Source organism: Trachypithecus francoisi, unplaced genomic scaffold, assembly GCF_009764315.1.
Source record: "Trachypithecus francoisi isolate TF-2019V2 unplaced genomic scaffold, Tfra_2.0 Lachesis_group12, whole genome shotgun sequence".
Taxonomy (NCBI): domain Eukaryota; kingdom Metazoa; phylum Chordata; class Mammalia; order Primates; family Cercopithecidae; genus Trachypithecus; species Trachypithecus francoisi.
This window is the reverse complement of record NW_022681457.1, coordinates 31600518-31618734: the sequence shown is the minus strand read 5'-3', so window position 1 is coordinate 31618734 and position 18217 is coordinate 31600518. Positions and strand designations below refer to the sequence as shown.

General features: G+C 38.6%; 1 protein-coding gene across 1 annotated transcript in view; it reads right to left on the bottom strand.

Annotated features, from left to right (window-relative positions):
• The window catches only part of LRRC7 (leucine rich repeat containing 7), a 586898-nt gene that overhangs the window by 166019 nt on the left and 402662 nt on the right, over positions 1 to 18217 (bottom strand). The window contains exon 9 of the mRNA XM_033228849.1: positions 2079 to 2153. Within this exon, the coding sequence (XP_033084740.1) occupies positions 2079 to 2153 (75 nt within the window). The remainder of the gene's footprint in view (positions 1 to 2078; positions 2154 to 18217) is intronic.

Here is an 18217-nt window from a genome sequence, read left to right as displayed (position 1 = left end):
TTCCCCATGGCTAATGATATTAAATGTTTTAATTATTCTGTGAAACTGACAGACATAGGCTGGAGACCGCGCTCAAGATGAACCATTCAAAGTCAAGTATTTTAGCGTAACTGAAAAGCAATTCTTTGCCAGCACCAACATCCAGAAAGCCATGGCTATTTCAGGCAGGGAGGTGTAGAGTATTCCCACACAGCGTATAAGAAAATACCAAGTGCAAGTACACAAAATAAAGTAGGGTATCTATATAAAGCTAGCAGTACATATGAAAACTCTACTCTCGAGACAGACAAATTAGGCAGCATTATATGCTTTATGAAGATTTCATCCTTGCCTTTTCACTTAAATAACAAACTTATTGAGAAATTTGGCATGTGAGTTGATTTGCACAGCGGATTTTGGGAACGTAAACATTGTGAAAAGTAAAATTCTCATTTGTACCTTCTATTGGTTCCATAGAGAGCCTTTGGGAGCTTTACAGTCAACAGCAGCCTCTGGCGCTGGTTTGAATTACAGCTCCACCATTTACTGGCTGTGTTATCTTGGGTCAGTTACTTTTTTGTGTTTTAGTTTCCTCATCTATAAAATGGGGATGGTAGTAGAACTTACTTCATAGGGTTGTCGTAGGGATTCAATGAATCAATATTTGTAAAACAGAGAGAGAATGCCTAGCCCGTGGTAAATGCTATGTAATTTTTAACAAATAAATATATTGAAGAAGAGGTATAAACTTTCAGCTAGGCATACATTCTGATTCTTCAATCTTTGCACAGGGATTGGTAAGTGTCTTACCTGTGTTGCCTCAGGATTTGTACATACCTTGACTATAGCACAAATCAGGCTCTGCTATGAGTAGTGAAATCCAGATCAGTTTATCCTGCCATGCGTGAGCTTCTCAAACAAATATATTCAAGGTGATTGAATATATTATCTTTGTAACCCTGACATTAGCATAGTTTCTGTTTCATAGAGCTTTATTGGTACATGATTTTTAAATAAATCAGTGAATAATAGATGTGCATATTTTTCTGTTTTGTGTCTGTGATGGTATAAATGTATCTTTTCATAAGAGCATTAATTATTTTTCCATAATCTTTGTTTCAGATTTTCTCCTTTATGTGGTCTTATGCTTGTTCAAAGATAGAATAAATGTCTTGTTCTTGTTGGTTTTGCTGTCATTTTAAGTAATTTTTAATGTCAATTCAAAAAAGAAAGAAAACTGGTTTTGAGAATACACATCTAAACCTCTGTGTTGGCTGAAGGTTTATTACATATTCACCTGCTATGCCTACTTAGACCAATGCCAGGAGTCTGGAGTTGTACAAAACAATAGGGAGACTTGTGTTTGCGCTCTCTCTCTCTCTCTCTCTCTCTCAGTGTGTGTGTGTATGCAAGTGGCAAGGGGCAGTGTTTTATGAGAACATTCTTTTGTTAGATGGAAAAAGTAGGAATAATCACACTCAATGAGTTGACTGGTAAACCTATACTCAGGATACTCAGGAGATACTACTGGGCTGGCCTTTAGTCGAGGAAAAAATTTGTCTTTGGTTTAACTTTCTGTTTTTAATACTGTATGATCCTTGCCATTTTCAAAAATTCACATGGGTTCTATTGAAAATCACCTGAACTGAGAGAGATTTTTGCTTTGTAAAAGAGCTCTAATAAAATGAATAAAAATCATTGTCTAGTTACCTGTAAGAATAAAGTTGATTTTGTAAAAATAAAACTTGGTATTATATATAGTATTTTGCTTTTTAAAAATATAACTATAAATTATTTCGGCTTTTAAAGAACAGTAAATGTGGGAACAGATGACAAATATACTCCAAAGGGAATAAGAAAAATCTTTCTATACACCTATAACACTCACTATAACATACACCTATAACACTCACAAAAAGATACATAAAATACTAAAAAAAAAAAAAAATGATGAAAACACTGGGTGACTGAACACTCCTAATGAGTGTTATTTTAGTTTGAAATACAAACACTGACATTTAAGAGTTGAGATTATGATCAAACACAACAAATGTATAACATAAATATTAGACAACATGGTAGAATAAAAACTTACATACCCCAGGTAACACTTGTAATGCATTATTATCCATCCATAACTCCCTCAAATTTTGTATTTGATCCAGAACTTCAGGCTGGGAGAGAGGTAGGAGGAAGGAGAGAGGAAAAGAAAATTAAATTAGTTTTTACTTATCACAAATATAAGATGTAATTTCTTGGATCTTGAGCTTTTACTTGGGAATCTAGTGTTAAACATCTAAGAAATTCCACCTTTAATTGACCTCTAGCCAAACTGGTATTCCCTGACATAGCCAATTCGGAATTGATCTGGAATCAGTTAGAACAATAATAATAAAATTGAAGATCTATTACTCACATACATTCTGCCTGAATACCTTATAATTATTCTTTGGAGCATTGATTACACTCTATTTGATAAGCATCTGTCTTTGTCACTAGAGTACAAACTTTTGAAGACCTGGGGAATGTTTGTTTTGTAATCACTATATCCTCATATCCCTGTTGCTTACCATGGGCACATAGTAGCTTCTTACTGTGTGTCTATTAGTACCTCACACACAAACATCCATGCACACACAGGAGTTACAGAACTGTGATGAGATAATATTGGGCTGGTGCAAATGTAATTGCGGTTTTGCCATTACTTTCAATGACAAAAAAACTGCAATTATGTTTGCACCAACCTAATACTATGAGTAAGATGAGTAAGACCCAGCGACTTTTAAAAAATCAGTCCCCAAGCTACCACCTGAAGACCCATGGACTTTTAATCCTTTCATTTTGTCAATGAATAATTATTTGTTGAATAGTCGGGGATGCCTACTACATGTAATGCACAATGCAGAATGCACGGTCATATAAACCCCAGTACTTGCCTTGAAATAGCTGATGATTTATATCTAGATCTAGGGGAGAGAAATATTTATAAATAACTAAAACACAAGGCAGCATATAGGAAAATACTTTAGAATATGTTTTTGTAAAAGTTCAGAGACGGGACAGAGAGAATATGATCAAAGTGTAACATGTAGTATATAAAGAAACACTTTTTTTTCTCTAACTAGATGCTGTCTCTAAATTCTAACTCCAGGCAGCAGACTGTATAGAGAGAATAGAGGTTGCTATTGCTGCCAACATCATAACCTTCCTTCTGGTAGCCTAATTTCTCTCCAGAAATTATTCCCTTCCCTATTCTTAGGCCTTGTGCTTCCTTTGAAGCCCATTCCTTTTTTGTTTGTTTGTTTGTTTACCACTTCGAGAGATGATTAAGGCCTCAGCTAACTACTGCATTGTATCTACCTGGCCACAAAGATTGGTCCAGGGATGGGAACATGGCCCATTCAGAACACAAACAAAGCAATGAATCTTTGTGACTTCTGGGGAAAACACTTTTGCTTTTCTCTGCCGGATATGAAACTGAAAGGGTGCGGCTCTGTGAACTTCAAGCATGACAAAAAGAGAGCCTGTATGAGGATGGAGCATTTCTACAGAAAGTAGAGCTAAAGGATAGATCCTGGTAAGATTATATAAGCCTGGAAGGCAGATTTTCTGTTTTTTTGGTTTTTTTTTTCTAACTGAAAGAATTATTACTGAAACAACAAAATATAAATCTGTTCAATGAAATTTGGAACCTAGTTAGGTTCCAAATACAAAAGCAGTGCATTTTGTAGAATACTTGTAGAAAAGAATGGAATTATATCAAAGTTACCATGAGAATATTAGTAATTGTAGGTCAGTGGAGGTTATCTATACATCCTTAACAAATTAGGAGGGCTTAAGACTTCCAGATCTACTTTGGAGATAGCTCTGATTCCTTTAGCCTGTGCTTGCAATAGAACATGGTACGATTCTTGGGAGAAGTTTCCTTAATAACAAGGTTTGAAATTTAGAGACATGGCATTCTGCTGCGAAATCAAAGGCATCCATGAGGTAGTATGGAGGATGTGTGTGTGTGTGTGTGAGCATGTAGAAAAATACTTCTGCTCTCACTTAGATCACAGGGAATAGGCAATGAACTGCTCTGCCTATATGTCAGGCTGAGCAAGGATGGAAAATACAAATCATGTGCAGGGAGCACACTCTGATATTCAGAGGTTTTGAGGCAGAGGGCCGGCTAGCAACAGGCAGGTGAGTTGGAAAATATCAGTTATGTGTGGCTCCCCTCCCCTCCCCTCTCTTCCCCTTTTTTTCCCTCCCCTCCCCTTCCTTCCCCTCCTCTCCTCTCTAATAGAGTCTCACTCTGTCACCCAGGCTGAACTGCAATGGTGTGATCTCAGCTCACTGCAACCTCTACCTCCTGGGTTCAAGTGATTCTCCTGCCTCAGCCTCCCGAGTAGCTGGGACTACAGGCACAGGCCACCACGCCTGGCTAATTTTTGTATTTTTAGTAGAGACGGGGTTTTACCATGTTGGCCAGGCTGTTCTCAAACTCTTGACTTCAGGTGATCCACCTGCCTCAGCCTCCCAGTTTTTTTTTTCTTTCTTTTTTTTTTTATTTTTTATTTTTTACCTGTGCATTATACACATGTAAGGAGAAGCAAAAGAGCTGCCCACTGGGCAAGGTTCAATAAAAGCTCATATGTATACAGTAAGACAGAGACTGATGTATAAACTTGTAACAGTAAACATTATTGTTATTCAGGGTGGATTAGATTATGCTGTTTTAACAAATTAACACTGAAATCTCAGTGATTTAACACAAAAGGCTTACTTTCCACTATCCCTACTACTGTATGTTCAGCATGCATTTCTGCCCCATGATGTTGTGACACCATCTCAAGATTGTCAGGAGAGCCAAAGAAAGGGAATAGAGAGTGTGGAAAATTCACCACTGCTCTTAAAGATATTGGGCTGCAAGTGACATGCAGCATTTAGGCTTATAGCTCATTGTCTAGAACTACTTATGTGGCCTCACCCTAAGTGCAAGGTAGGCTGGGAAATACAGAGGGAGGATGTGGCTTATTTGGCAAATAGTATTGTCTCTGCCACACAGTGACACTGTATGAAAAAATGAATAAGAAGAAAGGATACACAGCACTTCTATAATTTACTCAACCCTTCATTAAGTAAGATCTAATTAAACATTTTCTAAGTGCTAGGCATTACACTAGTCACAGTACATGGTATGGTCTCTGCCCTCAAGAAACTCAAAGCTTGTATTTTTTTAAAGGAGATAGACTTTGTTGCATAAGTGAAGGAGCATAATTAAAATATTTTTAATGGAAAGTGATTTTGGCAGATTGGTGTTCTGTATATATACTCTATCCTTTTTGGAAAAAGAAAAACAAAAACAGGAAACTTAACAGGGCTGGATGAAAGAAGTAATGAGGAATAAAAAGCAGCTGCTTCAGGAAACATTTAAAAGATAAAAATGGTAGGACTTGGTGACAGGATATGGGGGCGAGAGAGTGAGTCATGCACAAACATGTCTTCCAGTTTCCCAGCATGTGGTGATGTCACCAATGGAGATGCAGAGTATTGGGGTGGAAGCAGATAAATGGGAGAGACTGAAATCAGTTTTGATCATAATTAACTTCAGGTTCCTGGAGGACATAGGTGGAGATTACCAGGAATCAGCTGGCTATCAAAAACTGAAGCTTAGAGAATAGGTTTCAGCTGGAGATACAACTTAGCAGTATCACGGAAGTAGAGACTCACGTGAATGAGCTCTCCATGGGGAATGTGAGAGGAACCAGAGTGCAGTTGACTGAGGACAGTACCTTAAGGGACACTAATACTTGAGGGCTGAAAACAGAGCAACAAGAAGGAATGGTGTCCAGAAGTGTAAGGGTGACTAGAGTCCAATGAATAGAGTTGTGTTAGGAAAAAGGAAGTGAACAAGAGCATCCTACTCAGGAAAGGTGTCCAGTGAAATAAGAGATCGAGGATATCCACTCCATTTTAAAAACAGTAGGTCACTAGTAACCTCGGTGATAGACATTGTGACGGTTAATAGTGTGAACTTGACCGTATTAAAAGATGCAAAGTGTTGACGTTGGAGGTGTCTGTGAGGGTGTTGCCAAAGGAGATTAATATTTGAGTCAGTGGGCTGGAGAGGGCAGACCCACCCTCAATCTGGGTGGGCACCATCTAATCAGCTGCCAGCGAATATAAAGCAGGCAGAAAAACATGAAAAGGGTAGACTGGCTTAGCCTCCCAGCCTACATCTTTTTCCCACGCTGGATGCTTCCTGCCCTTGAACATCGGACTCCAAGTTCTTCAGCTTCGAGACTTGAACTGGCTTCCTTGTGCCTCAGCTTGCGGAGGGCCTATTTTGGGGCCTTGTGATTGTGTGAGTTAATACTACTTAATAAACTCCCCTTTATATATCTATCTATCCTACTAATTCTGTCCCTCTAGAGAACCCTGACTAATATAGACATTTCAGGTGATAACTATCTTACAGTGGGTTGAAGATAAATAAGAAGAAAATAGATACAATACAGGTAGAAATTCTTTATAAAGCCTGAACGAAAGGAGAGGAGAAAAGTTAAGGGGCTATGAAAAAACTGAGGGGTCAAGGGAAAGGAAAGCTGACATGAAGACACTGGCAAAGAGGAGCAGGTTAAAGATAGATAAGATGGTACCAAAAAAAAAAAAAAATGGAGTAAATTCCAAGAGGGGCCAATGAAGAGAGATTGACAGCACAAGGGGAGGGGCTGACACTGAATCAAAGTGAGGCACCTCATTCGTTCAGACTGGAGGGAAGACTGCAGGGATGGTATGGGTGTAAGTTGGCATGGTGGAAGGAGGGCTGGTAGTTGAGGGAGGCATTTCTGAAGACCTCAAATTTTCTTGATGAAGTAGGAAATGAGGTAATCTGTTAACATAAGGGAACAAGAATTTTGTATACATCAGCAGTTGGGGAGAATGGTCCATACTGAAGAAGTTTAAGAGGAATCACTGAGAGCAATCAAAAGATTTTATCAAATCAATGATAACAATTATAACTTTTTTTCTGGGCCAGGAAGGGAATTGACAGTCTAGGAGAAAATAGAAGAAACAAAAGACTTCAGGTTTCCATAGGTCAGAGAGGAGCGTAGCAGGAGTGAGGGGACAGACCAAAGTGGAAGAAGGAAAAATTAGAATTTATGGTAGAATTTAGGGATTCGAGATTTCTAAAGTCGTTTTGGAAAATGGCAAAATTCAAACTTTAACTCTGGGGAGAGTTGGCTAAGATACAAAGTACAAAATCTTGGTGCGTAAGTTGGGGAGGACGCTGCGGGAACATAAGGCCTTTCATGATTTCCAAGGATTTGGGCAACCTGTGATGCGCTGCATAAATTGCTCTCTTGGCTGTATCAGGCAAGGTGGCAGAGAAAGATGATCAATCATACCTCTGAAATTTCTCTAATTCTGGGTTCTACTGGGGAATTTAGTCATCTATGGCTACTTGGAAAGAGATCACTGATTCTAATCTATATTTCTACTTTATTTTAAAGGATCTCATTTAATCTATTTAAGAACATAATAAGGTGATAATAATTCCACTTTACGGATATAGAATCTGATAACAATTTCCTGGGGAAAATGAGAATAATTTGATGAAGGTTGCATAACTGCAGATGATATAGTTGCTCAGGTCTTCTGGCTACAAAGATGACATCATCTTAGAGCTAAAAATTGAAATTCCAAAATAATGAAGAGAGTTGGTGATCACAAATACCCAATAAAGAAAGTAAAGCATATGCTGGATTTCTAAAAAAAGATATTTTTATTACTGGATGTTATAATAAAATGTACTACAGAGGAAACTTCAATAACCTCCTAATAGCACAGATAAAGCATAGCAGATCCATATGTAGCCTTTCTGGAAAGAAGAAAAAATCACAACATAAAATGATACAATAGCATTTCATAATCAATAGATGATTTTAAAGTGGATCTTGGAACTTAACTAAATGGCTTACATCCAACCAACACATTGATCACATTTTTCTATGCTACTTAATTTAATCACAAAGTCAATTGTTTCCATTAAAAATGAGTGAATTAACTCCAGAATAACTTGGAATATTCAATGCTGGTGAAAGTGCTATAAGATGAGCACTCTCATAAATGGGTTTTGAGATTATAAACTGTAGTTTTTGTGGAAAAATTTTCAAATATGAATCTCACACCTCAAAAACTTTCATATCTACTTGTAAGCAACTATCCTACCTAAATAATCTAAAATATAGAAAAATCAATATAAAAATATTAATTACAGAATAATTAATATTAAAAATTTGGTCACAACCTGAATAAACAACAGTATAAAGTAAATTATGAAGAAGTAATATGTTGGTACAATGAACAGCAATGAAAATGAATTATCTATATTTTTATGTATGAAATATGAATAGATCTTGCAAACATTGTGTGAGTAAGCAAGTACAGAAAATTTATACAGCACAAATCAATTTACACAAGTCAAAAAAACTGCTATATACTGAAGAATACACATACACACATTTTAAAATAGAAATATGGAATATATGTACGCCAAATTCAAAGAAGTAATTTCCTTGGTGAAGGAGGGCTTGGAATAGGACTCGGAGGGGGAACATAGAAGATGTCTGCTTTACAACTGCAGTGTTTTTTCTCTTTAAAACAGAGAACAAAATCAAACACAAAATGGCTGGGCAGGAGGTTCATGCCTGTAATCCAAACACTTTGGGAGGCCGAGGCAGGTGGATCACCTGAGGTCAGAAATTTGAGAGCAACCTGGCCAACATGGTGAAACCCTGTCTCTGCTAAAAATATAAAAATTAGCCAGGTGTGGTGTTACATGCCTGTAATCTCAGCTACTGGGGAGGTTGATGCAGGAGGATCGCTTGAACCCATGAGGCAGTGAGCCAAGATGGTGCCACTGCACTCCAGCCTGGGCGACAGAGTATATCCTTTTCAAGGTGATTTTACCATGATTGATCAAAATGAGCTACGAAAATGGTTACACCAATATTAACACAAAGAAAATAAATATTTTGTATGACTGCAACAAATTCCAATAACTCCTGCCATGTATATGCAATTTTAGGCTGTTCCATTACTTTGTTTTTTATTTTTTTTTATTAAAAATTTTTATTTCCATAGGTTATTGGGGAACAGGTAGTGTTTGGTTACATGAGTAAGTTCTTTAGTGGTGATCTGTGAGGTTTTGGTGCACCCATCACCCAAGCAGTATACACTGCACCTAATTTGTGGTCTTTTATCTCTCACCCATTTCCTACCTTTCCCTGAGTCCCCAAAGTCCATTGTGTTATTCTTATGCCTTTGCATTGTCATAGCTTAGCTCCCACATATGAGTGACAACATATGATGTTTGGTTTTTTCATTCCTGAGTTACTTTGTTTAGAATAATAGTATCCAGTCTCATCCAGGTTGCTGTGAATGCCATTAATTCATTCCTTTTTATGGCTGAGTAGTATTCACAGTTTCCCTATCTACTCATTGATGGGCATGCAGATTGGTTCCACGTTTTTGCAATTGCAAATTGTGCTGCTATAAACATGCATGTGCAAGTATCTTTTTCATATGACTTCTTTTCTTCTGGGTAGATACCCAGTAGTGGGATTGCTGGATCAAATGGCAGTTCTACTTTTAGCTCTAAGGAATCACCACACTGTTTTCCATAGTGGTTGTACTAGTTTACATTCCTACCAGCGGTGTAAAAGCATTTCCCTTCACTGTATCCAGGCCAACATCTAATAGTTTTTGATTTTTTGATTACGGCCATTCTTGCAGGAGTAAGGTGGTATCACATTCTGGTTTTGATTTACATCTCCCTGATCATTAGTGATGTTGAGCATTTTTTTCATATGTTTGTTGGCCATCTGTATATCTTCTTTTAGAATTGTCTATTCATTTGGAAAAAACTGCTTTAAAGTTCATATGGAACCAAAAAAGACCCCGCATTGCCAAGACAATCCTAAACCAAAAGAACAAAGCTGGAGGCATCACGCTACCTGACTTCAAACTATAATACAAGGCTACAGTAACCAAAACAGCATAGTACTGGTACCAAAACAGAGACATAGGCCAATGGAACAGAACAGAGCCCTCAGAAATAATACCACACATCTACAGCCATCTGATCTTTGACAAACCTGACAAAAACAAGAAATGGGGAAAGGATTCCCTATTTAATAAATGGTGCTGGGGGCACCCAAGATGGCCGAATAGGAACAGCCCCAGCCTCCAGCTCCCAGCGTGAGCCACACAGAAGACGGATGATTTCTGCATTTTCACTGAGGTACCGGGTTCATCTCACTGGGGCATGTCAGACAGTTGGCGCTGGTCTGCGGGTGCAACCCAACCAGCAAGAGCTGAAGCTGGGCGAGGCATCCCCTCACCTGGGAAACACAAGGGGGAAGGGAATTCCTTTTCCTAGCCAAAGGAAATTGAGACACATAACACCTGGAAAATTGGGTAACTCCCACCCTAATACTGCACTTTACCAAGGGTCTTAGCAAATGGCACACCAGGAGATTATATCCCACACCTGGCCCAGAGGGTCCCATGCCCACCGAGCCTCCCTCATTGCTAGCACAACAGTCTGAGATCTAACTGCAAGGCGGCAGCGAGGCTGGGGGAGGGGCACCCGCCATTACTGAGGCTTAAGTAGGTAAACAAAGCCGCCAGGAAGCTCGAATTGGGTGGAGCCCACCACAGCTCAAGGAGGCCGGCCTGCCTCTATAGACTCCTCCTCTGGGGACAGGGCATAGCTAAACAAAAAGCAGCAGAAACCTCGGCAGAGGTAAATGCCCCTGTCTGACAGCTTTGAAGAGAGCAGTGGATCTCCCAGCACAGAGGCTGAGATCTGAGAATGGACAGACTGCCTGCTCAGGTGGGTCCATGACCCCTGAGTAGCCTAACTGGGAGACATCCCCCACTAGGGGCAGACCGACACCTCACACCTCACACAGCAGGGTATACCCCTGAGGCAAAGCTTCCAGAGCAAGAATCAGACAGCAACACTCGCTGTTCAGCAATATTCTATCTTCTGCAGCCTCTGCTGCTGATACCCAGGCAAACAGGGTATGGAGTGGACCTCAAGCAAACTCCAACAGACCTACAGCTGAGGGTCCTGACTGTTAGAAGGAAAACTAACAAACAGAAAGGACACCCACACCAAAACCCCATCAGTACGTCATCATCATCAAAGACCAGAGGCAGATAAAACCACAAAGATGGGGAAAAAGCAGTGCAGAAATACTGGAAATTCAAAAAATCAGAGCACATCTCCCCCTCCAAAGGAATGCAGCTCATTGCCAGCAACAGAACAAAGCTGGGCGGAGAATGACTTTGATGAGTTGAGAGAAGAAGGCTTCAGTCGATCAAACTTCTCAGAGCTAAAGGAGGAACTATGTAACCAGTGCAAAGGAACTAAAAACCTTGAAAAAAGAATGGATGTGAAGGAGAAATAAAATCCTTTACAGACAAGCAAATGCTTAAGATTTTGTCACCACCAGGCCTGCCCTACAAGAGATCCTGAAGGAAACACTAAACATGACAAGGAACAACAGGTACCAGCCATTGCCAAAACATGTCAAAATGTAAAGTCCATCGATGATAGGAAGAAACTGCATCAACTAGTTAGCAAAATAACCAGCTAATATCATAATGGCAGGATCAAGTTCACACATAACAATATTAACCTTAAATGTCAATGGAATAAATGGTCCAATTAAAAGACACAGACTGGCAAATTGGATAAAGAGTCAAGACCCATCAGTTTGCTGTATTCAGGAGACCCATCTTACATGCAGAGACATACATAGACTCAAAATAAAGGGATGGAGGAAGATCTACCAAGCAAATGGAAAACAATAAAAAGCAGGGATTGCAATCCTAGTCTCTGACAAAACAGACTATAAACCATCAAAAATCAAAAGAGACAAAGGCCTTTACATAATGATAAAGGGGTCAATTCATCAGGAAGAGTTAACTATACTAAATATGTATGCACCCAATACAGCAGCACCCAGATTCAAAAAGCAAGTCCTTAGAGACTTACAAAGAGACTTAGACTCCCATACAATAATAATGGGAGACTTTAACACCCCACTGTCAACATTAGACAGATCAACGAGATAGAAAGTTAACAAGGATATCCAGAAATTGAACTCAACTCTGCACAAAGCGGACCTAATAGACATCTACAGAACTCTCCACCCCAAATCAACAGAATATACATTCTTCTCAGCACCACATCGCACTTATTCCAAAATTGACCACATAGTTGGAAGTAAAGCACTCTTCAGCAAATGTAAAAGAACAGAAATTATAACAAACTGTCTCTCAGACCACAGAGCAATCAACTAGAACTCAGGACTAAGAAACTCAATCAAAACCGCTCAACTACATGGAAACTGAACAACCTGCTCCTGAATGACTTGGGTACATAACGAAATGAAAGCAGAAATAAAGACGCTCTTTGAAACCAATGAGAACAAAGATACAACATACCAGAATCTCTGGGACACATTTAAAGCAGTGTGTAGAGGGAAATTTATAGCACTAAATGCCCACAAGAGAAAGATGGAAAGATCTAAAATTGACACCCTAACATCACAAATAAAAGAACTAGAGAAGCAAGAGCAAACACATTCAAAAGCTAGCAGAAGGCAATAACTAAGATCAGAGCAGAACTGAAGGAGATAGAGACACAAAAAACCCTCCAAAAAAAAATCAATGAATCCAGGAGCTGGATTTTTAAAAAGATCAACAAAATTGATAGACCACTAGGAAGACTAATAAGGAAGAAAAGAGAGAAGAATCAAATAGACGCAATAAAAAATGATAAAGGGGATATCACCCCCAACCCCACAGAAATACAAACTACCATCAGAGAATACTATAAACACCTCTACACAAATAAACTAGAAAACCTAGAAGAAATGGATAATTTCCTGGACACTTACACTCTCTCAAGACTAAACCAGGAAGAAGTTGAACCCCTGAATAGACCAACAGCTGGCTCTGAAATTGAGGCAATAATTAATAGCCTACCAACCAAAAAAAGTCCAGGACCAGATAGATTCATAGCCGAATTCTACCAGAGGTACAAGGAGGAGTTGGTACCATTCCTTCTGAAACTATTCAAATCAATAGAAAAAGAGAGAATCCTCCCTAACTCATTTTACGAGGCCAACATCATCCTGATACCAAAGCCTGACAGAGATACAACAAAAAAAGAGAATTTTAGACCAATATCTCTGATGAACATCAATGCAAATACTGGCAAACTGAATCCAGCAGCACATCAAAACGCTTATCCACCATGATCAAGTGGGCTCATCCCTGGGATGCAAGGCTGGTTCAACATATGCAAATCAATAAGTGTAATCCAGGATATAAACAGAACCAAAGACAAAAAACACATGATTATCTGAATAGATGCAGAAAAGGCCTTTGACAAAATTTAACAGCCCTTCATGCTAAAAACTCTCAATAAATTCGGTATTGATGGAACGTACCTCAAAATAATAAGAGCTATTTATGACAAACCCACAGCTAATATCATACTGAATGGACAAAAACTGGAAGCATTCCCTTTGAAAACTGGCACAAGACAGGGATGCCCTCTCTCACCACTCCTATTCAACACAGTGTTGGAAGTTCTGGCTAGGGCAATCAGGCAAGAGAAAGAAATCAAGGGTATTCAGTTAGGAAAAGAAGTCAAATTGTCCCTGTTTGCAGATGACATGATTGTATATTTAGAAAACCCCATCATCTCAGCCCCAAATCTCCTTAGGCTGATAAGCAACTTCAGTAAAATCTCAGGATACAAAATCAATGTGCAAAAATCACAAGCATTCTTATACACCAGTAACAGACAAACAGAGAGCCAAATCAGGAATGAACTCCCATTCACAATTGCTTCAAAGAGAATAAAATACCTAGGAATCCAACTTACAAGGGATGTAAAGGACCTCTTCAAGGAGAACTACAAACCACTGCTCAGTGAAATCAAGAGGACACAAACAAATGGAAGAACATACCATGCTCATGGATAGGAAGAATCAATATTGTGAAAATGGCCATACTGCCCAAGGTAATTTATAGATTCAATGCCATCCCCATTAAGCTACCAATGAGTTTCTTCATAGAATTGGAAAAAACTGCTTTAAAGTTCATATGGAACCAAAAAAGACCCCACATTGCTAAGACAATCCTAACTAAAAGAACAAAGCTGGAGGCATCATGCTACCTGACTTCAAACTATAATTCAAGGCTACAGTAACCAAAACAGCACGTTACTGGTACCAAAACAGAGGTATAGACCAATGGAACAGAACAGAGCCCTCAGAAATAATACCACACATCTACAGCCATCTGATCTTTGATAAACCTGACAAAAACAAGAAATGGGGAAAGGATTCCCTATTTAATAAATGGTGCTGGGAAAATTGGCTAGCCATAAGCAGAAAGCTGAAACTGGATCCTTTCCTTATCCTTATATGAAAATTAATTCACGATGGATTAGAGACTTAAATGTGAGACCTAAAAACCATAAAAACCCTAGAAGAAAACCTAGGTAATACCATTCAGAAGATAGGCATGGGCAAGGACTTCATGTCTAAAACACCAAAAGCAACGGCAACAAAAGCCAAAATTGACAAATGGGATCTAATTAAACTAAAGAGCTTCTGCACAGCAAAAGAAACTACCATCAGAGTGAACAGGCAACCTACAGAATGGAGGAACATTTTTGCAATCTACTCATCTGACAAGGGGCTAATATCCAGAACCTATAAAGAACTCAATCAAATTTACAAGAGAAAAACAAACAACCCCATCAAAAAGTGGGCAAAGGATATGAACAGACACTTCTCAAAAGAAGACATGCATACAGCCAACAGGCACATGAAAAAATGCTCATCATCACTGCCCATCAGAGAAATGCAATTCAAAACCACAATGAGATACCATCTCACACCAGTTAGAATGACAATCATTAAAAAGTCAGGAAACAACAGGTGCTAGAGAGGATGTGGAGAAATAGGAACACTTTTACACTGTTGGTGGGATTGTAAACTGGTTCAACCATTGTGGAAAACAATATGGCGATTCCTCAAGGATCTAGAACTAGAAGTACCATATGACCCAGCCATCCCATTACTGGGTATATACCCAAAGGATTATAAATCATGCTGCTATAAAGACACATGCACACGTATGTTTATTGCAGCACTATTCACAATAGCAAAGACTTGGAATCAACCCAAATGTCCATCACTGACAGACTGGATTAAGAAAATATGGCACATATACACCATGAAATACTATGCAGCCATAAAAAAGGATGCGTTTGTGTCCTTTGTAGGGACATGGATGCAGCTGGAAACCATCATTCTCAGCAAACTATCACAAGAACAGAAAACCAAACACTGCATGTTCTCACTCATAGGTGGGAATTGAACAATGAGATCACTTGGACTCTGGAAGGGGAACATCACACACTGGGGCCTATCATGGGGAGGGGGGAGGGGGGAAGGATTGCACTGGGAGTTATACCTGATGTAAATGACGAGTTGATGGGTGCAGCACACCAACATGGCAAAAGTATACATATGTAACAAATCTGCACATTTTGCACATGTACCCTAGAACTTAAAGTATAATTAAAAAAAAAAAAGGATGAGTTCGTGTCCTTTGTAGGGACATGGATGCAGCTAGAAACCATCATTCTCAGCAAACTATCACAAGAACAGAAAACCAAATACGGCATGTTCTCACTCATAGGTGGGAATTGAACAATGAGATCACTTGGACACAGGAAGGAGAACATCACACACCGGGTCCTATTGTGGGAAGGGAGGGGAGAGGGATAGCATTAGGAGATATACCTAATGTAAATGACCAGTTAATGGGTGCAGCACACCAATAAGGCACATGTATGCATATGTAACAAACCTGCACATTGTGCACATGTACCCTAGAACTTAAAATATTTTTTAAAAAATTGTCTATTCATGTCCTTAGCCCACTTTTTTGATGGGATTGTTTGTTTTCTTACTAATTAGTTTGAGTTAATTGTAGATTTGGCATATTAGTCCTCTTTCAGATGTACAGACTGTGAAGATTTTCTCCCACTTCGTGGGTTGTCTGTTTACTCTGCTGTTTCTTTTGCTGTGCAAAAGCTCTTTAAGTTTAATTTAGTCCCAGCTATTTATCTTTGTTTTTATTGCATTTGCTTTTGGGTTCTTGGTTATGAAATCATTGCCTAAGCCAATATCTAGAAGGGTTTTTCCAACATTGTCTTCTAGAATTCCTATAGTTTCAGGTCTTAGATTTAAGTCCTTGATCCCTCTTGAGTTGATTTTTGTATAAGGTGAGAGATGAGGATCCAGTTTCATTCTCCTACATGTGGCTTGCCAATTATCCCAACACTATTTTTTGAATAAAGTGTCCTTTCTCCACTTTATCTTTTTGTTTGCTTGGTCAAAGATCAGTTGGCTGTAAGTATCAGGATTTATTTCTGAGTTCTCTATTCTGTTCCATTGGTCTATGTGCCTATTTTTATGCCAGTACCATTCTGTTTTGGTGACTATGGCCTTATACTATAGTTTGAAATCAGGTAATATGAGGGCTCCAGATTCATTCTTTCTGCTTAGTCTTGCTTTGGCTACGTGAGCTCTTTCTTGTTGCCATATGAATTTAGGATTTTTTTTCTAATTCTGTGAAGAATGATAGTGATATTTTGATGGGAATTACCTTAAATTTGTAGATTGCTCTTGGCAGTATGGTCATTTTCACAATATGATTCTACCCATCAATGAGCATGGAATGTGTTTCCATTAGTTGGTATCGTCTATGATTTCTTTCAGCAGTGTTTTGTAGTTTTCCTTTTAGAGGTCTTTCACCTCCTTGGTTAGGTATATTCCTAAGTATTTTATTTGTTTGCAGCTATTGTAAAAGGGGTTAAGTTCTTGATCTGATTCTCCACGTGGTCTCTGTGGGTGTATAGAAGAGCTACTGATTTGTGTACATTAATTTTGTATCTGGAAACTTTGCTGAATTCTTTTATCAGTTCTAGGAGCTTTCTGGAGGAGTCTTTAGGGTTTTCTAGGTAAACACTCATATCATCAGCAAGCAGCAACAGTTGACTTCCTCTTTACCAATCTGGATGCCGTTTATTTCTTTCTCTTGTTTGATTGCTCTGGCTAAGTCTTCCAATACTATGTTGAAGAGGAATGGTGAGAGTGGGCATCCTTGTCTTGTTTCAGTTGTCAGAAGGAATGCTTTCAACTTTTCCCCATTCAGTGTTATGCTAGCTATGGGTTTGTCATAGATGGTTTTTATTACATTGAGGTATGTCCTTGTATGCCGATTTTGCTGAGAGTTTTAATCATAAAGGGATGCTGGATTTTGTCGAATGCTTTTTCTACATCTGTTAAGATGATATGTGATTTTTGTTTTTTATTCTGTTTATGTGTTGTATCACATTTGTTGACTTGCGTATGTTAAACCATTCCTCCATCCCTGGTATAAAACCCCCTTGATCATGGTGGATTTTCTTTTTGATATGTTGTTGGATTCAATTAGCTAGTATTATGTTAAGGATTTTAGCATGTATGTTCATCAGGGATACTGATTTGTAGTTTTCTTTTTTGGTTATGTCCTTTCCTGGTTTTGGTATTAGGGTGATTCTGGCTTCATACAATGGTTTAGGGAGGGTTCCCTCTTTCTCTATCTGGTGGAATAGTGTCAAAAGGACTGATACCAATTCTTCTTTGAATGTCTGGTAGAATTCTGCTGTGAGTCTGTCTGGTCCTGGACTTTTTTTGTGTGTGGATAATTCTTTTATTATCATTTCAATCTTACTGCTTGTTATTGGCCTGTTCAGAGTATGTAATTCTTCCTGATTTAAGCTAGGAAGGTTGTATCTTCCCAAGATTTTATCCATCTCCTCTAGGTGGTCTAGTTTATGTACATAAAGGTGTTCATAGTAGCCTTGAATGATTTTTTGTATTTTTGTGATGTCAGTTGTAATATCTCTCGTTTCATATCTAATTGAGCTTATTTGGATTTTCTCTCTCCTTTTCTTGGTTAATCTTGCCAATGGTCTATCAATTTTATTTATCTTTTCAAAGAACCAGCTTTTTGTTATATTTGTGTTTTGTATTTTTTTGGTTTCAATTTTATTTAGTTCTGCTCTGATCTTGGGTATTTCCTTTCTTTTTCTGGGTTT